The 20,633-nt window shown below is 41.6% G+C and overlaps 1 protein-coding gene across 3 annotated transcripts in view; it reads left to right on the top strand.

Moving 5' to 3' along the window:
• The window catches only part of LOC126173031 (RAB6A-GEF complex partner protein 2), an 80,184-nt gene that overhangs the window by 6,788 nt on the left and 52,763 nt on the right, over window positions 1–20,633 (top strand). For all 3 annotated transcript variants that reach the window (XM_049920927.1, XM_049920924.1, XM_049920926.1), the window contains exon 2: window positions 10,567–10,691. In XM_049920927.1, the coding sequence (XP_049776884.1) occupies window positions 10,567–10,691 (125 nt within the window). The remainder of the gene's footprint in view (window positions 1–10,566; window positions 10,692–20,633) is intronic.

The raw sequence follows: 20,633 nt of genomic DNA, 5'->3' as shown, positions 1-20,633 counted from the left end.
AAATGTTTTCTTGAACTTCTAAAAAAGCCGAGCTAACTTGGCACATTTGCACCTTTGTATGTGATGTGAACATGAGTAGTCTCTCTTTAAAAGCCCCTAAAACTTCAACCACTGAAGATACTGGACTGAAATTTGGTATATGACCATCCAGGACCATGTAGAACCTTCACACCAAATTCCATTAGATTTGGAGATGGTTGAGTAGAGACCCCTGGTCCCCTTGATATGGAAATGACCCTTATTATAGTTTTCAGTACATGAAAAATGTGGGTATATATAATACTCGTGTTCAAACTGTGAAACTGCCTCAGTTAATTGTTCTGTCAAATAATAGCACTTTTCCCCCAGAATAGTAAAAGCAACCTTTTCAGTGAAACAGGTTCCATGTTAAATAGTTGCTGTGTTTTATAATATTATAAATTTTTAATCCCATACACTCTGGTATTTGGGCATAAAGTTTTAAGTGATGTGTCAGAATTTTAAAAGTCTGTTGGCAGGTAGCGTGTGCTGTAGTTGTGGTGCAAATCCAGTGTGTTCTGGATTTTGTATAACAAAATCAACACTTCATATATGAAAAGGAAAATAACGGATTTTTAAAATTTTTGACAGTAACCTGCAGGATATCCATTGTTTGGCAAATTTCCTATTCTTTTTTTTAATGCTAGTAGCCTCATGACTTTACTAAATAATGACTCAAAGTAGCAGTGACAGATTATCTTTCTGGTATTTATTTTTGTGGCATCTGACAAAACACACTTTGCAAATGCTAAGCTATTAACTTTATCTACCAAGTAGTCAATATGTATCTTCCAGTTTAAATTTTTGTTAAAATTTAGGCCTAAGAACTTTTTACCAGTGACAGTGCCACTAAAGTGTAGTTACTAAACATGGCTTTCTGGAATTTCTTCACAAAGAAGCTTAAGTAAATATTCCTGGATTTGAAAAAGAACACCGGCCGGAGTGGCCAAGTGGTTCTAGGAGCTACAGTCTGGAACTGCACGACCTCTACGGTTGCAGGTTCGAATCCTGCCTCGGGCATGGATGTATGTGATGCCCTTAGGTTAGTTAGGTTTAAGTAGTTCTAAGTTCTAGGGGACTGATGACCTGAGAAGTTAAGTCCCATAGTGCTCAGAGCCATTTTTTTTTTTAAAGAACAGCTACTGACATGAGTAACATTAAAAGTAGGTACCTGCAGTGTAGCAAAGCAACTGAAATAACATAATGAAGAACGAGCAAACTGGTGCAATGGTTAGCACAATGGACTCGCATTCAGGACGATGACAATTCAAAACCGGGTCCAGCCGTAGTGATTTAGGTTTTCCGTAATTTTCCTGAATTAGTTCAGGCAAATGACAGGACGGTTCCTTTGAAAAGGCACAGCTGACTTCCTTCCCTAATCCAATGGGACCAGTGACCTCATTGTTTGGCCCTCCCCCCAAATCAACAAACTAGCCAACTTAATAAAGCAAGGTTTTCCTGCCCAGATTGTATACTAATTAGGTCCCTGTCATAGTATGGTGATATAATAGCTCCATACTTAGCAGTCATCCAAAAGTGCTTACTCAATGAAAGATCCATGCCTAAGGACTAGAAAGTTGCACATTTCAAACTGTACACAAGAAAGCAAATAGAAGTAATCCAGTTAATTACAGACGAATATCACTGACATCTATTTGCAGGGGATTTTGAAATATATACCGTACTTGAACATTATAATTGCCTTGTAATAAAATGTGTATTGATACATAGCACAGAGTCAGAAAATATTGTTCTTATGAAACAAAACTGTCTTTTTATTCGCATGTAGTAATTAGTTCTATCAACAAGGGATCGCAAATTGTTTTCATATTTCTAGATTTTTCAGAAGTATTTTGACATTGTTCCTCACAGGCACCTTCTAGAATGACTGGATTAGTGATTTTCTGTCAGAAAGGTCACAGTTCATAATAATTGACAAGTAATAACTGACAAGAAGTCATTGAATAAAACAAGGTGATATCTGGCATACCCAAAGAAATGTTACAGGGTATCTGCTATTCAAATATATGTAAACAATTTAGGAGACAATCTGAGTAGCCCTCTTAGCTACTTAGCAGATGGTGCTGTCGCTTACCATCTAGGAAAGTAATCGGAGAATCAAAACCAATTGCAAAATGATTTAGACAAGATATCTTTTGGTGCACAATAATAAAAACTGTCAGTTCATTCACACAAGTACTAAAACGAATCCATTAAATTTCAGTCATACAATAAATCACAGAAATTTAAAGGGTGCAAGTTCAAGTAAATACCTAGGAATTACAGGTATGAACAGCTCAAATTGGAATGATCACATAGAAAGTATTGGGGGGGGGGGGGCAATCCAAACACTGGGTTTTATTGTCAGAACACTTAAAAAATGCAACAGGTCTACTGAAGAGACCTGCTACACTAAACTTGTTCACACTCTTCTAGAGTATTGCTGCATGATATGGGATCCTTACAACATAGGGTTGATGGAGGACATCAGCAAAGTTCAAAGAAGGGCAGCTCATTTTGTATTATCACAAATTAGATGAGAGTGGTTAGCCATCATTAAAAAAGGGCATTCTTTGCTGTGGCCAGGTCTTTTCTTGAAATTTCAGTCACCATCTTCCTCCTCTGAATGCAAAAATATCAGCATAATAAAATAAGAGAAATCGGAGCTCACATGGAAAGACTTAAGTGTTTGTTTTATCTGGCTATGGTAAAGAAATATTATGAAAGCAATTTGATGAACCCTTTTCCAAGCATTTAAGTGTGAATTGCACGGCAGACAGTAGGTGCACCTGTGGTATCCTTGTAATTGCAAGGTATTTTTATTTCACTCCATTCTAATGATTTGGTTTCAGATTGCATCAGGTTGGTTTTAGGTTTAGTTCATTTTGATGGAACCAAGAATCAAGTTTTTCTGAGCATTTTTGACACTTACTGGAATTTTTTCACACACCTCATTTTCAGTTAGAACTCGGGTATCATCAGCAAATAAAACTGACTGAACATCAGTAGCAAATGGTAGGTCATTTACCAAAAAAGGAATGTATTGAATCTTGTGGTACTCTTTGGCAAATTTTCTGTTTGAGGAGTAATTGCGTGAAATTTAAGTTACAGTTACTCTTTTTTTTCATTTCTGATTAGAGCTGAACCATTGTAAAACTGTGTACCTGATTCTGTATATCTGTAATTTGTGGAGTCATTCACTAAATGTGCGCCCCCAGTAGCTGAGTGGTCAGCGCGACGGAATGTCAATCCTAAGGGCCCAGGTTCGATTTCCGGCTGGGTGGGAGATTTTCTCCCCTCAGGGACTTGGTGTTGTGTTATCCTAATCATCATCATTTCATCCCCATTGACGCGCAAGTCGACGAAGTGGCGTCCAAAGAAAGACTTGCACCCGGCGAACGGTCTACCCGACGAGAGGCCCTAGTCACACGACATTTTTTTAATTCACTGAGTCCAATGCATTTGCTTAATAATTCAATTGATGTGATCAGAGGAGATTATTCTGATGGGGAAGAAATCACATCTGGGGTTCCCCATAGCTCACTGTTAGGTATATAATTGTTCTTTATATATTTCATTGATCTCCAATCTAATATACAACAAGCAGGATTAGTTCATTTTGCAGGTGAGGCATGTATTATAATCAATCCAAGCATATATATAGCAATGGAGAAAATGGTAAACAGTGTTCTTAAAACTGTCATTGACTGGTTTTCTGTGAATGGTCTCATTCTCTATTTTTAAAAAACACAACGTACACTGATCAGACAGAACATTATGACCACTGACCTGCACTACCTATAAGTCCGGGCGATAGCAGTGTCACCTGGCAAGGAATGCACGATCCATGTAGTATCAGTGAGCGTGCGGTCCATGTGTGAAATGGGTAAGGCATGTGATCTATGTGAGTTTGACTGAGGACAGATTGTGATGGCCTGAAGTCTCAGCATGAGCATTTCGAAAACTGCATGACTTATCAGGTGTTCAAGGAGTACTGTGGTGTCTTCAACACAAGGTGAAACCACATCGAGATGTCAGACATCGTAAGTTGGTCCGACTGGTAAAACAGGACAGGCAGTGAACTGGGGCAAAACTAACATCAGACTTTAACACTGGGCAGAGTACAAGTGTGTCTGAACATGCAGTGCACCAAACACTCCCAGTGACGGGTCTCCACAACTGATGACCCATGCATGTGCCGATGTCAACACCACAACATCGGCAACTACTAGTGAAATGGGCGTGTGGTCATCAGCAGTGGACATTGGCACAGTAGCAGAGCATTGGATGGTCTGATGAGTCCAGGCATCTTCTTCATTAATCCATTGGTCCACAGGAGCTCGGGCTAGGCAGCATGACGGCCAAGGAGTATTGTACACTGGTTGCAGACCATATACACTTTTTCATGATGATCACGTTTCCTGACAGCAGTACTATTTTTTAACAAGATAATGCAGTATGTCACAAGGCCAGAAGTGTGATGGACCAGGATGGTGATGGAGTGGTTCGAGGAACACAGTTGCAAGTTCCAATTGATGTGCTGGTCACCCCAAATCGCCAGATCTGAACCCGATCAAACACATCTGGGATGCGGCGTCGTAGCTCATGGTGCACCCCCACCCCTGCTGTCCAAAATTTATGGGAATTAGGTGACAGGCGCCCTGTTCCCACTCCAACACTACACAACATTCTAGACCACCATGCATCCACAGTCTTTTTACTTCTCTCCTTTCTGCTGTCCCCCCTCCCCCCCCCCCCCCCTGCTGTCCATCTACCCTCCTGACTGCACTTAGCTGCCCTAACCTCTCCACCTCGTTCTTGTACGCTCCCATAAGCAGCACTTTCCCTGCTGCACCCCTACCCTGCTTTCCCTCTGCCCCCCTCCCATTCTCCTCATCAAGCCATCGGCACACAGGACAAGGCAGCTAACATTGACTTGTACACGACGGGATATCCCATGTCATAAGACACAGTACTGTCGGCAGACAGTGCGAGCTGGTTGCCCCTGCGGGTTTGGTTGAAGGTATTCTTACCTGTCACACGAGGCAACTACAAGGATTCTCCTACTTTACAGTCTCATAAACTGTAGTCCCCTTTTAGGGTGTGACTACCTTCCAAAATTCTATGGACATGCAGGCCATATGGGGAAGGATGTCTTATGTGGCATATCATGTATCAATTGTGCACTGAAACCTTCTGCCCCTCTGTAATGGAAATGTAATTGCACCCATCATCGTGATTTCCCTAAATCGCTTCAGGCAAATGCCGGGATGGTTCCTTTGAAAGGGCACGGCCGATTTCCTTCCCCATCCTTCCCTCACCCGCGCTTGCGCTCCGTCTCTCATGACCTCGTTGTCGATGGTACGTTAAACACTAATTTCCTCCTCCTGCACCCATCATCCAGGCTTTTGAATGAGAAAGTCTTACAGGATGCTTACGTTTCACCCATTGTGCCCTGTTATCTCTGACATATTAATGGATCTTTTTACACCCAATATCCAGTGTGGTAGCCAGTCTGTCATGGAAGGGTCAGCGTGTACCCTTTTGATTGTAGTCCCTTGACAACCCAGGAATCGCACTGCTGATGCCTGAGCTGCAAACTTCCCATGTATGCCTGGGAGTAGATGTTCATCTTCTTGGGGCATCAGGACTCCTGACAATGGCCATCGTGTTATGTGGCCTTTGTCGTGGCTGGGTGGTGCCTTTTAGGAGAGCCCCTGTTTGGAGTTGGTGGCTTCGGGGCAAATGACCCACAATGAAGCAGATTAAGATGTCCTATGCTGGTGGTCGAATGGCTCCAGCAGTCTCTAAGTTTGGAAAAGGACAGTATAGTGCTGGCAGATATGACCTCAAATCATTTATTCCCTTCTCTGCCTACACCATGGGAGCAATGCAGGGCTAAGGATCAAGGAGAGAATACTCTCCTTGAAACTTAGTTTGTGCAAGGTGTGATGGAGAATCCTTTTTAACAACAAAGCATCTATTTTTAATTGAACACTTGGAAGACAAGTTTGGGGAAGTGTCAGGAATGTATAAAATGAGGAATTAATCAGTCCTGTAAAAACAGCCTTCCCTCCTCACTCATGTTCATTGCATGCCTGTGACAAGCTGGGTGATGTCCCAGTTTCAGTTACCCCCCCCCCCCCCCCCCCAATAAGAGCTTAAACATGGTCCAGGGGATTATATTCCGTAGAAATCTTCTCGTGCAGTCCAATGATGAGTTGCGTGCCAGTCTACAGTGACAATGTGCACCCCTAGCCAGGCGTATGTGTAGGGGGCCTAAGGACAACATGGTTGCTACTGGTGCCCTCATCTTGGCCTATGAAGGTAATTAATTGCCTGTAAAGGTCAAGGTGATGATATACTGTCGTGACGTTAAACCCTTTGTTTCTCCCCCGTGTGGTGCTTCAAATGTTGCAAGTTTGGGCACGTCCTCTCATTGTAACGCTAGCCCCATTTGTCGGGACTGTGGACATCCATCACACACAAACATTCCTTGTGCCCCTCCTCCAATTTGTGTCAACTATGGAGAGCACCATTCCCCCTGTTTGGTGGACTGCACTATTTTTCAGAAAGAGAAGAAAATAATGGAATATTAAACACCGGACAAACTGACCTACACAGCGGCCAAAAAGAAATATTACTGCCAAAATCCTGCGTTCATGATATTGTCATATGCTGTAACTACAATGATGTTGCCCTCTGTGGTGGTGATGGTGAAACCGCCAGCTGTGTCTTGTATACTGGGCCCTGAGGGCCGCCAGGCTACGCCTGCCCCCTTGATGGTTGGGGGCACTCCTCCTCCGGTTGCTCCTTGAACATCTTCTTCAGCAGCAACACTCCCCCCAGAAATCTGGTACATTGGTCCCCACCCCTCAGCTAGGGAAGCAACAGCCTCCTCCGGCTCCTCTCACAAGGAAGGAGTCCCTCAGGACACTGCCTTCCAAGACCTCTGGTGCTGTGAAGCTGGATACCAGCCAGTGGCAGAAGGATCCACAGGCTGCTGGTCATAGAGCTTCACAATCCTCATTGGTTCCTGAGACAAACTCAGAGAAGCCCTCCCAGCCAGAGAAAATGAAAGAGAAGTGAGGACAGGAAAAAGAAAACTATCAAGAAGAAAGAGATCCAGGGGCCTCCACACCACCGCTTCCTGCAGGCTACAGTTCTGAGGATGAGATGGAGATCCTAGTGTTCAAGGACCCATACCTCCCCAGAGCCTCAGAGCTAATGGACACAACCACGAGAAGCACTCGGCCGATGGCAGCAGGTGACCCTGGGGCATAAATTGCCTCTTCGGTCCCTTCATGCTCTCCCTGTACATTGATAGCTTAATCATACATTGGAATTGCAGTGGGTTTTTCCACCACCTGGCTGAGTTACGACAACTCTTAAGCTCTTCCCCTGGTTTCTGCACTGCTCTTCAGGAAATATGGTTTCTATCGGTGTGGATCCCCACCCTTTGTAGCTATCGGGGATATTACAAGAATCATACTGATTATGACAGGGTGTCAGGTAGAGTGTGTATATGTGTACTTGACTCTGTATATAGCAAATCTGTGCCTCTCCAAACAACTTTAGAGGCTGTGACTGTCAGGATAAGGACAATGCAGGATATTACATCTGCAATGTCTGTCTTCCCCCCCGTTGATGAAGTACCTCAGAATGTATTGGTTGCACTGGTTTCTCAACTCGTGAGCACTGGCCACAGCAAAGATGTCAGAAACCTACTGACACACCTGGGTCTTTGTCTCTCAAGTACTGGTCCTCCCACTCATGAGTTCTTCCTCATCTGTAGAGACACCTTAAGCAGCCTATGAGCTCTTGGCCAGTGCTACTCTCACCATCCTTTGGAAATGACTATCCAGGAGTCTGTTTGTACCATCAAACAATGTGAACATTCGTTGTCCTTCATCTAGACCCCAGGTCATGTCGGAATCCTGGGAAATCAAATTGCTGACAGGCTGGCAAAATAGGCTACCAGTAAACTGACTGTGGAGATTTGTACACCAGAAACTGATGTCCAATCGGTATTATGCTGTGAAGTTTTCGGTATCTGGAATACCAAATGACACACCCTTACTATGCCCAACAAATTACATGCTATAAAGGAGTCACCACATGTGGAGGTCATCCATGTGAGCCATTCAAAGCGACTCGTAGTCCAGTGCCACCTGCATCGGACTGAGTCACAGTTGTCTCCTCTGTTGGAAGAACCTACCCCAGAGTCACTGTGGTTCTCAGGTGACAGTAGTCCACAAATTGTTGGACTGTCCCAATCTAGCTGCCGTGAGGTGGTCTTTTAACCTTCCTGTCACACTACATAAGGTGATGGGTGATTATGCCTTTGCGACTGAGCTAATTTCAAGTTTTATTCGAGATGGGGATTTTTATCACTTAGTCTAAGAGTGCGCACCTAGCCTTATCTCCCAGGCCTTCACCCTACCTGCATTTTAACTTTTTCTCACTCCTTCTGGTGCTGTCTGTTCTACTTGGTGTTCGTCTTTTCAACATCTGTGTTTCTCTTACTTTGTGTTTTTAGTCTGGAGATTTTAGTGTATTGCAGAGTAGCCCAGGCTGTCTTCTATATTGTTGTAATAACTTCTACTGCTATTTCATTATAGTTGATGTTTTCAGTTTTGCCTAGCTACTTTCATTTTTTACTTCAATATGGTTACAAACATAGTTTTACGCATTTTGTTTCTTCCTTGGATTTTGAGTGATAGGATTCCTTTGGGGTATGGTTTTAATCTGAGACCTCTGTAATTAATCTCCAAATCAACGAACCAAGCGAGGTGGTTGTCACATTTATTTGGCTTGCAAATCATAGAGTTTGTTCACAAAAATGGACTTGAATAGAATCCTTCATTAGCTCTGTTAAAACAAACATTTCCTTTCCTGACCATATGCTAGTCATGTTGTTCTCTCTGTGGTACACATAAACAAAATCTTTAATATCTGTGAACATGTAATAAGATAAAAATAGAAGATTTGTGGCCACTTAGGAAAGACGTCAGCTTATATAAGTTCACCAAATCAACACACTCGCTCCTGACAGAGAGTGCCCTTCTATTTACATAACATCAAATTTTACAAAAAATATTTCTGTTAATTTTGAATGAACTCCCACAACCTTTTACAGAACAAGATTAAAAAAAAGGATTTTGACATAGCAAGACATGTACCATCTTCCTGTCAAATGCTGGTGTTATGTCCCAGTGCTTCAACTATCTACACTATGCTATAATTCACCTTTGCTTAGTCTCTTTTTCTTTACTTTTCTCTCTGAAATGTTATTGACAATTATATAATAAATCATAACAAGGGTGATACATTTTCATGAATCCTAAATAGGCTGTTGCTTTGAAACGGCTTACTCCCATTACCCGCAAGTTGTAACACCAGTAGGACATTTCTCGTCATTTTATTACAACAAATCACACCAATAATGATTCATTTTCGAGACATTCAGCGTGCTGGTACTTAAAAGTGGCATATATTCATAGCGTGTAACATATAACATAAAATCCCTCAAATATGAGCTTCTGTTGAACATGACAGGTACAGTAAGACATCTTGTTTTCTGCTTGTGACATAAGAAGCATCCTTGCTTCCTATTGGTTCTACTTTACATGGCACATTATGGAAATATCGCAGAACTTATTTTTGTATTTCATGAGTAAAAGTGGCTTCTCATCAAGAAATAGTAGGAAGTGACATCACAAAACTTGTAGAGAGTGATGTCAATATTAGCTACCACATCCCATGTGTTGATGGCATTGCCTCCACCATTCAGATTGCTTCTCCCATCGTGCACTGCTGCTCGTAGTCTGGCCTCAGCAGCCAGAAACTGTGGTTGTGTGTGTGTGTGTGTGTGTGTGTGTGTGTGTGTGTGTGTGTGTTTTTATCTAATTTCGATGAAGGCCTTTTTGGCCGAAAGCATACTTGTTTGACAGTCTTTTTGTTGTGTGTATCTGTGACTTAATCTCTCTGCTTTGTGATGAGTAGCTATCTTTTCTTTTCATAATATTGTCATTCTTGCATAAAATATAAACACAAGTTGTAGACTATATAGGCGACTGCATAAGCTTCTGGACGTGCCTCAATATTTGACTGCATTATATTATGTACAAAATTTTCAGAGACAATCTGACTTGATGTAAAAGTCTAGAGTGTGCTGGATTAATCAGAATAAATTCTTATTATAACCTTATAATATGACATTATATCAGATGATGAATTATTATTTTAATAGAATAATACCATTAGTCCATTCTGTCACCAAATAACTAACTAAATTTATTCTGAATTAAGTATTTAGTAGCTGATTCTAAGAATGACTTTGGGTAGTAAGTCCATAATACAATGCATTTTCAGCAGCTTTTAATGCAAGGAGCATGTCAATAAATTTATTGTAAAATACCAGCTGTGTTAATAATTTAATTATTTCTTGCATTGTTCTGTTATTTTCTTCCATAGAAAGATGCAGCTTCATTATAACAATAAAATTGATTTTTTTGATATAGACTTAGACGTTTATTCTAATTTCAGTGATGTATTTGAGAGCTTGGCATGGGCAAGTGCCCAAATACACTGCCAGTGCACTACAAACAACAAAGTTGCATATCCAGAAAGCAGCTCTGTTACACCTGAAGAGCTGTCAACAGCTAATGCTGGTAAGTTATAGTTTCATCATGCTATTTCATTATAACAAGAAAGAATATTTAAATAATTATTTTCCATCTAATTTGTTTTTTTATTTTTTACAAGAAACAGTTTCGTCTTTTCCCTTCACTTTTTTCTCCAAAGTTTTGCTTTCTGCTATTTTGTTGTGTTTACATTTCCTTTCAGGGAAAGTAGTTGGTCTAAATTCAGTTAGCTACATAAGTGATAAACCCTGGAACAAGACAAACAACATTAAACATTTTAAATAACAACATAATAACACTCTGCTGCAGAGTGAATGGCTGTGGTGAAGTCATGCCTCTGCAATAACTTTTCTTCCAGGAGAGCTAGATCTGCAAGGTATACAGGAAAACTTTATGAACTTAGGAAGGTAGGAGATGAGGTATTGGCACCACTTAAGCTGTGAAGGGGAGTTGTGAGCCGTGCTTGGATAGCTCAGTCGGTAGAGCTCATCCCTACGAAAGGCAAAAGTCTCAGATTCATTTTTAGAATGAATCAGGATATATTCACAACATTTGGATTTTAAGGATGAATAGAAGAATTATTTCCAGTTGTATACAAATGCAATTTATCCGGTTGCTGTTCATGGTATAGGCATAGCAGTCCTTCTGAATGTGTACTATTCTTGACATTTGTAGTGTAGGATATGGGTGTAGTGGGATATATACTGGCAGCTGTGCAGGAGCAGTCATATTTTCCCATAAAGCATTTATTAAAACAATAAATATCTTCATCAGGTTACCTTCCATTAGGAAAGTGGGTGTACTCAGTGACTGTTATGTAATTTATAAATGATAGAGCGCAGCAATCAATACTCAAAGAACTGCGACTGCCGCCCGAACAACTGGGAACTAACATGCATCGAGATTAAAAAATAGTGCATCGAAAACGGCTATGCACTAGCCAAAATCTGGTTGTGCGTAATAAAACCTGCAAAAAAACTGGACAACTGATTGCTGCGCTTTATCATTTATAAATAAATACTTCCTCAACAAACCACAGGAACAGAATATTCTACAGTGATATTTGCCCAGCTTTAGTTCTCGAGCAAATTGGGCATCAGAATATCACAAATAAATTAAAGAATCCTTAAGCAAGATTATAAAACACCCTAGTGTTTGGTAAAGGCCCAATGACACATAAGGAGCACCAACAAGAACAAAATACAGATGAAAATATTCACTCTCTTGTCATATAGACATTACAATTGGGCATCACACAATGTAACAGAGCAAACGCATAAAATCAGTCACATCTTGAAATGACAATAACAGATACCAGAAGTAGAATCAGACTTTGAGCCCTCAGGCTTTGCAGTTGAAAACCAACTCCATATAGTAGAACAAATGAATAACAACATATACTTTATCTCTACCAGTACCTCCACCAACTACTCATTCCTATTCCTATTTCTACTTGCACGTAAATACTTTTGTATTAAAGGAGACCACTTACCATACTGGCACCATGTAGGCACATGAGTGCACACTCATACACACTTTTGTGTGTGTGTGTGTGTGTGTGTGTGTTACTCTAGCTCCTCATAGGATAACTCTGAAAGCTAGTGAGTTTTCTTTTTTTGTGTGTGCCTATCAACGATTCTTCTTTTGAGTGAATGGTCTCCTTTAATCCAAAAATATTTACCCTTTCTACAACATTTCTTATTACTGCCACTGCCACTACCACTACAGTAAACAGTGCTACAATTCTACCTACACTATGAATAACACTAACCGTACAATATTCTGCAGTTAAATTATATACTACACTATGTAATCAAAAGTATCTGGACACCTGGCTGAAAATGACTTAAAAGTTCACGGCAACCTCCATCGGTAATACTAGAATTCAGTATAGTGTTGGTTCACCGTTAGCCTTGATGACAGCTTCCACTCTCAGAGGCATATGTTCTATCAGGTGCTGGAAGGTTTCTTGGTGAATGGCAGCACAGTCTTCACGGAGTGCTACACTGAGGAGAGGTATCAATGCTGGTCAGTGAGGCCTGGCACGAAGTTGGCGTTCCAAAACATCCCAAAGATGTTCTGTAGGATTCAGGTCAGGACTCTGTGCAGGCCAGTCCATTACAGGGATGTTATTCTCGTGTAACCACTCCACCACAGGCCGTGTGTTATGAACAGGTGCTCAATAATTTTGAAAGATGCAGTTGCCATCCCCAAATTGCTCTTCAACAGTGGGAAGCATGAAGGTGCTTAAAACATCAATGTAGGCCTGTGATTTGATAGTTCCACACAAAACAACAAGGGGTGCAAGCCCCCTCCATGAAAAACATGACCACACCATAACACTACTGCCTCCAAATTTTACAGTTGGCACTACACACACTGGCAAATGTGTATAGCTGTTGTCCTAGCCTCACCAACAGATTGTACAAGCTGCTCAAATGTATGGTGAGCTGGCACTTATATTGGCTCCGTCCCAAGGCATTTTTCGCCAAGGTCGCTCCGCCACTGACAACTTGGTGTACCTGGAGTCTGCCATCCGAATGGCCTTTTCCCTCAGTCGACACTTTATTGCCAACTTTTTTGATCTTATGAAAGCCTACGATACCACTTTAGATGACACTACATCCTTGCTACTCTGCACGAGTGGGGTCTCCAGGGCCCGCTTCCAATTTTTATAGGGAACTTTTTGTCACTCCGCACTTTCTAAGTTCAAGTCGGTGCTTCACACAGTTCACCACATATCCAAGAGAATGGGCTCCCACATGGCTCTGTACTCAGTGTCCCACTGTTTTTAGTGGCTGTCAATGGTCTCACAGCAGCGGTGGGGTCGTGGGGTCATCTGTATCCCTGCTCTTATATGCTGACGATTTTTGTATTCCTTTCTGTTCCTCTTCTATTGGAGTGGCTGAACATCGACTGCAGGGAGTTATATGAAAGACGCAGTCATGGCCCCTCACTCCTCTGCCAAGACTAGCGTCATGCACTTCTGTTGTCATACTGTCTGCCCACATCCGGAACTTTACCTCAATGACCAACTGCTTAACATAGTGGAGACTTAGTGGTTTTTAGGACTGGTTTTCGACGCTTGATTTTCTTAGCTTCCTCATCTTTGTCAGCTTAAGGGAAAGTGCTGGTGGGATCTCAACATTGTCCAGTGCCTAGCCACGCTGACTGGGATACAGATCGCCCTGCATTCCTGCAGCTGTACAAAGCCCTTGTGCAGTCGTGTCTTGATTATGGGGGCCCGGCATATGGTTCAGCATCACCATCAGCATTTTGTCTCCTGGACACTATACACCACTGTGGAGTTCGATTTGCAACATGAGCTTTCCGAACAAGCCCAGTGAAAAGCCTCCTTGTGGAAGCTGGAATTCCTCCATTGCAGATCATGCAGCAACAACCACTGCTTGCACATTATACTACCCACATTTGTAGTTTGCCTCATCATCCAAGTTACCATCTCTTTTTCCCTAACACGGAAATCCATGTCCTGCAATGGTGGCCCTGATTGGGGATTCCAATTGCAGTCCATGTATCAGTCACTTCTTACTGAACTCAGTACTTTCTGTCTCCCTCCTTTCTTGTGGGTCTACTCATGTCCACCTCCGTGGTCCATGCCTTGGCCACATCTTCATCTGGACCTATTGCAAGGCCCAAAAGGCTCGGTTCCACCTGAGGCCCTCCACCCGCAATTCTCTCTATTCTCAGCAAGTTCCAGGGCTCTGAAATAGTCTCCAGCAATGGCTGTATGGTTGATGGTCAAACAGCACTCCTTTCCAGATGGCTGCAGTGTTTTCATTGGTAGCCGTCTCTAGTGCTCATGAGCATATCCACTTCTGCACTGGTGAGACATTCGTCATCTTTAATGACACCTTAAGCAGCCTACAAGCTGTCAACCAGTGCTTCCATCACTATCCTTTGATAACAACTATCCAGGAGACTCTTTATGCCCTTGGAAACAGTGGACATTCAGTGCCCTTCATTTGGGCCACGGGACATGTCGAGATCCTGGGAAATGAACGTGCTACCAGTAAACCAGCTCTGGGAATAGGCACAGTGGAAACTGATCACAGATCGGTCTTATGCTGTAAAGTTTTCAGGATCTGGAATACTGAGTGACACCCCTTGGTATACCAAATAAACTCCATGTTGTCAAGGAGACAATGAATGCATGGCAGTCATGCATGCTAGCCACTCGCAGGGACTCCGTTGTCATTTGTCAGCTCTGAATCAGCCACACTTGGCTGACTCGTGGTCATCTCCTCCATTGCGAGGACCCACCTCAGTGGCACAGTGGTCCCCAGTAGACTGTTCTTCATATCTTCTTGGACTGCCTAATTTTAGCTGCTCTGCAGCAGACTTTTAACATTCCCACCACACTGTCTAGGGTATTGGGAGACAGTGCCTCAATGGCTGATCTGATTTTACATTTTTTTCATGAGGGGGCTTTTCATCACACAATCTAAGGCTGGGTGTCTGGCCTTCTCTCTCAGACCTTCACCCTCTCTCCATTATAACTCTTCCTCATTCTTTCTTTCCTGTTTGTTCGCCTTGGTGTTTGTCTTTTCCCTGTCTGTGTTCCTCTAGCCTTGTCTTTTAGGTTGGAGATTTTAGTGTGTTGCACAGTGGCTGGGTCATCCTTCTTTATTCTTGCAGTCAGTCAGCCAGCCCAGGCCATATGCTATATTATTTTAATGTCTTCTACCACTTAGTGCACACTTTCTCCTTTTGTCTTGCTTCTTTCATTTTCTCTTTCAGTGGGTTCCCTGTTAGTTTTCCATCTTTCTTACTCCCCAGAGTCTTTTCGGGGAATCATTTTACTCCGCGACCTGTTTGAATGTGGAAAAAGGGACTGATGACCCCGTTGTTTGGTCCCTTTCTCTCCAACCCAACCAACCATCAAGACACTATCCATTCCATTCAACTGCTCTTCCAAGTCCTTTGCTGTGTCTGACAAAATTACAATATCATTTGCAAACTTCAAAGCTTTTATTTCTTCTCCCTGAACTTTAATTCCTTCTCCAAATTTTTCATTGGTTTCCCTTACTTCATGTTCAGTGCACATATTAAACAACATGGGGGTAGGCTACAAACCTGTCTCACTCCCTTCTCAACCACTGCTTCCTTTTCACGCCCCTCAGCTCTTGTAACTGCTGGCTGGTTTCTGTACAAGTTATAAATAGCCTGTCATTCCCAGTACCCAGTATCCCCAATACCTTCAGAATTTCAATGAAAGTACTCCACTCAGCATCGTCAAAAGCTTTCTCTAAGTCTACACATGCTCTAAGTGTAGGTTTGCCGTTCTGTAACCTATTTTCTAAGAGACATTGTGGGATCATTCATGCCTCGCATGTGCACACATTTCTCCAGAATCCAACTGATTTTTCCTGAGGTCAGCTTCTACCAGTTATTCCATTCTTCTACAAAGAATTCATGTCAGTATTTTGCAACCATTTCTTATTGAACTGATAGTTCATTAATACTCACCCTTTCAGCACCTGCTTTCTTTGGAATTGGAATTATTACATTCTTCTTGAAGTCTGAAGGTATTTCGCCAAACATTTAAAAATCCTATCATTGTGTACTGCACTCAGTTGCAAAATTACATGTCACTGTGTTAGTAGCTGCAGCAGGGGACACCAATTCAATTTGATTGCTCATACAAATATTGTACACTGTTATGTATTTGAAAATAATGTTTTCTTATATGAGATTCCAGAAGCAGCCACAGCATACTGTTACAAACATTTACCCCATTGATTCGAAAGTGTCATAGTATTTCTCCTTAAACAAACATTGTGAAGTCATAGCCGTAATTCCACTAAATAACACTATATCCCACATTGGAGCTACAAAGAATTTTTATTTTTCAATCTTTCATGTTTAGCAAATTCATCTAGATTTAACAGAAAGATTATTAATTCTGCATGGTAAATCCTCACAGTCTCCATATTGTATGTTTTATGTCACTGTAGTGTTGTTTGCAGTTAACTCTATTTGTTACAGAATCGTGGTCAGTTTTTATGGGACACCACTATAGGCTTAGACAAATCCACTTTGACAGATGTTTCCATTTTCCTTTCTGAGATGTTTGCTTTATTTTTTCCTCTCTCCTGTTCTTCATATATTATTACCTTGCACCATTTCTTTGAGATTCAATTTGGTAATCTCACTAATGCTTGTTCATAAATGGCAACAAATGTGTGTTTTCAAGCAGAGAACAAGTTGAATCAAGACATAATTGTGTTACAAAATTTGATACTGGTTATTATTATTGATTGAAAATCATCTCACCAGCTATAATTTCATTACATAAGACTACTTGCCATATTTTCCCACCTTTGGATCTGTGGACTGAACTTTATCCTGTGTTACAAATTATTTTGAAGGGAAGTTTTAGCATCTGTGCCAGTGGACATCACAATGGAGGCACTTGAGATGGAATGGACAGTGCAGCAAACTAATTCGGACAACTAGTGTGGTGTGGGGGTTTGGTGGGCTGCATGCCCAAAGTGTTGTATGGGCAGATATATTGAAGGCACTGTTTGCTTCCAGGCAACAGTAATGCTGAGTTCGACCACTGCAGACCTTTCCTAGTGTATCATGCCATGTGCCATTTCTGTGTGCTTACCTGTCAGCCTCCTGTGCCTGCTATGTGTTATGTGAGCCCTGTCCACATCTCTTCTTATTTTCAGACTTTCTTTTCCCCCCCTTAGGTTGATCTACAGGGAAAGTTTTCAATTCCTCTTGTGGGATTCTGTTCGTCTGCTTGTTGAGCCACCGTTGGCCTGACAGTATGCCAGCAGTATTATTTAGCAGCATTGTCACACGTGTGAAGGTAGTAATGTGGCGACAAGAATGGGATGTTCTTACACATGTGATGCTTCTAATTTTTTCATCCCTTTTCATAGAATTAATTTTGGACCACCATGGATTTAGCATTTCTGCAATGCTGGAAGAAAATGTTGCATCTACAGAAGTAGGAGCAGGAACAGCATGGGCATATGCAGGTGCTTCTAACCCAGAATGGGGAATTGCTTCATACACATGCCATGCAGGTGACAGGTCATGTGTCCACTGTGCAGTTTTCTCCCCCCCCCCCTCCCCCCCCCCCCCCCCCCCCCCCACACACACACACTCTCACACTCCACCCCCCACGCGTCCGTTTGCCAGTTGGATTAGTGAACACAAGGTCATTGTAGCAAGGCTAAAAAAAACCATATCAACCAAAACCACTAAACATGAACACAGAATATATCTATTTAAAACAGCAGATAAAAATTCGCTTGGTGCCTTCCTAAGAGAAAGTCTCCATTCCTTCCAAGCTAATTATGTAAGTGTAGACCAGATATGGCTCAAACTCAAAGATACAATATAGACAGCAATAGATAGATTCATACCGCATAAGTTAATAAGAGATGGGACTGATCCACCATGGTACACAAAACACGTCAGAACAATGTTGCAGAAGCAACGAAAAAAGCATGCCAAATTCAGAACAATCCCCAAGACTGGCTAAGTTTCACGGAAGCTCGAAATTTAATACAGATGTCAATGCTAGATGCTTTTTATAGTTTCCACAATGAAACATTGTCTCAGAATATGGTAGAAAACCCAAAGAAATTCTGGTCATATGTAAAGTACACCAGTGGCAAAAAAACAGTCAGTACAGTCACTGCACAGTAGTGATGGAAATGTTACTGATGATGGTGCCACTAAAGCTGAGTTACTAAATACAGTTTTCCGTAATTCCTTCACGAAAGAAGATGAAGGAAATATTCCAGAATTCGAAACCAGAACAACTGTTAGCATGAGTGACATAAAAGTAGATATCTTATGTGTTGAGAAACAACGCAAATCACTTAAGAGAGGCAAGTCTTCCGGTCCAGATGGTATACCAATCAGGTTCCTTTCAGAGTATGCAGACACAATAGCGCCTTTCTTAGCAATCATATACAACCGCTCACTTGACGAAAGGTCTGTTCCTAAAGACTGGAAAGTAGCAAAGGTCACACCAATATTCAAGAAAGAAAATAGGAGTAACCCATTGAATTACAGACCCATATCACTAACCTCAATTTGCAGTAGGGTTTTGAAGCATATACTGTACTCGAACATTATGAATCACCCTGAAGAAAATGACTTATTGATGCATAACCAACATGGACAGAAAATATCATTCTTATGCAACACAGCTAGCTCTTTATTCCCATCAAGTAATGAGTGCTGTCGACAAGGGATCTCAGATCGACTCCATATTCTTAAATTTCCAGAAGGCTTTTGATACCGTTCCTCACAAGCGACTATTAATCAGATTGCATGCATATGGAGTATCGTCTCAGTTGTGTGACTGGATTTGTGATTTCCTCTCAGAGAGGTCACAGTTCGTAGTGATAAACAGTAAATCATGTAGTAGAACAGAAATTATTTCTGGCATTCCGCAAGGTAGTGTCTTAGGCCCTCTGCTGCTTCTGATTTACATAACTGATCTAGGTGATAATCTGAGCAGCCCCCTTCGATTGTTTGCAGATGATGCTGTAATTTATCGTCTAGTAAAATCATCAGATGATCAATTCCAATTACAAAATGATCTAGAGAGAATTTTTGTGTGGTGGGATAAGTGGCAATTGGCACTAAACAAAGAAAAGTGCAAGGTCATCCACATGGGTACTAAAAGAAATCCAATAAATTTTGGATGTACAATAAATCACGCAAATCTAAGGGCTGTCAATTTGACTAAATACAATTACAATACAATACAATTATGAGCAACTTAAATTGGAAAGACCACATAGATAATATTGTGGGGAAGGCAAAACAAAGAGTGTGCACTGTTGGCAGAATACTTAGAAGATGCGACAAACCCACCAAAGAGACAGCCTACATTACACTTTTCCATCCTCTGCTGGAATGTTGCTGCTCAGTGTGGGATCCTTACCAGGTAGAATTGACAGTGGACATCGAAAAAGTGCAAAGAAGGGCAGCCCGTTTTGTGTTATCGCGCAATAGGGGTGAGAGTGTCACTAATATGATATGCAAGTTGGGGTGGCAGTCACTGAAACAAAGGCGGTTTTCTTTGCGGTGAGATCTATTTACGAAATTTCAGTCACCAACTTTCTCTTCCAAATGCGAAAATATTTTGTTGACACCCACTTATGTAGGGAGAAATGATCATCATAATAAAATAGGAGAAATCAGAGCTCGAACAGAAAGATTTAGGTGTTCCTTTTTCCCACACGCCATTCAAGAGTGGAATGGTAGAGAAGTAGTATGAAAATGGTTTGATGAACCCTCTGCCAGGCACTTAAGTGTGAAATGCAGAGTAACGATGTAGATGCAGATGAGTCTGTAGGAACCAGATTTTACATTGTAAGGCATTTCCTGGGGCAAATGTGGAATCTGTCCAAATTAATTGGTTATGAACTGTAGATTAAAACTGAAGAAATTGGAAATTAAGGAGATGAAACCTGGATAAGTTGAAAGGACCAGAGATGGTTGAAAGCTTCCGAGGGAGTGTTACACAATGGATGACTAGAACAAGGGAAAGATGAATGGGTGAAAGGAGAAAATTTTTAAATGAAGCAGGTGAAAAAGGAATAAAATGTTTAAAAAATGAGATTGACATGAATTGCAGTATTGTTTAGAAGGGGATGACTAGAGGGCAAATGATTTAGAAACTTATTTCAGTAGGGGAAAGATAGATACCACCTGCAGGAAAATTAAAGACAACTTTGGGGAAAAGAGAAGCGTTTGGGGAGGTGGAGGGCTTGTCCAGAATGCAGTCAGGCTCGGTCTTGATCAAAACAGCACCCTCTGCCCAGTCATGGACACTACTCACCAGAGACAAGCTGGGGGATGTTTCTGTTTCCATCACACCCCATAAGAGCTTAAATATGGTCCAGAGTATCATATTTCACAGGGACCTTCTTTTGCAGTCAGATGATGAGCTCTGCGCCAATTTAGAGCAGC

This window comes from Schistocerca cancellata, chromosome 1 (genome assembly GCF_023864275.1).
Source record: "Schistocerca cancellata isolate TAMUIC-IGC-003103 chromosome 1, iqSchCanc2.1, whole genome shotgun sequence".
Classification (NCBI taxonomy): Eukaryota; Metazoa; Arthropoda; class Insecta; order Orthoptera; family Acrididae; genus Schistocerca; species Schistocerca cancellata.
The sequence above is the reverse complement of the archived record's forward strand: the minus strand, read 5'-3'. Positions and strand labels throughout refer to the sequence as shown.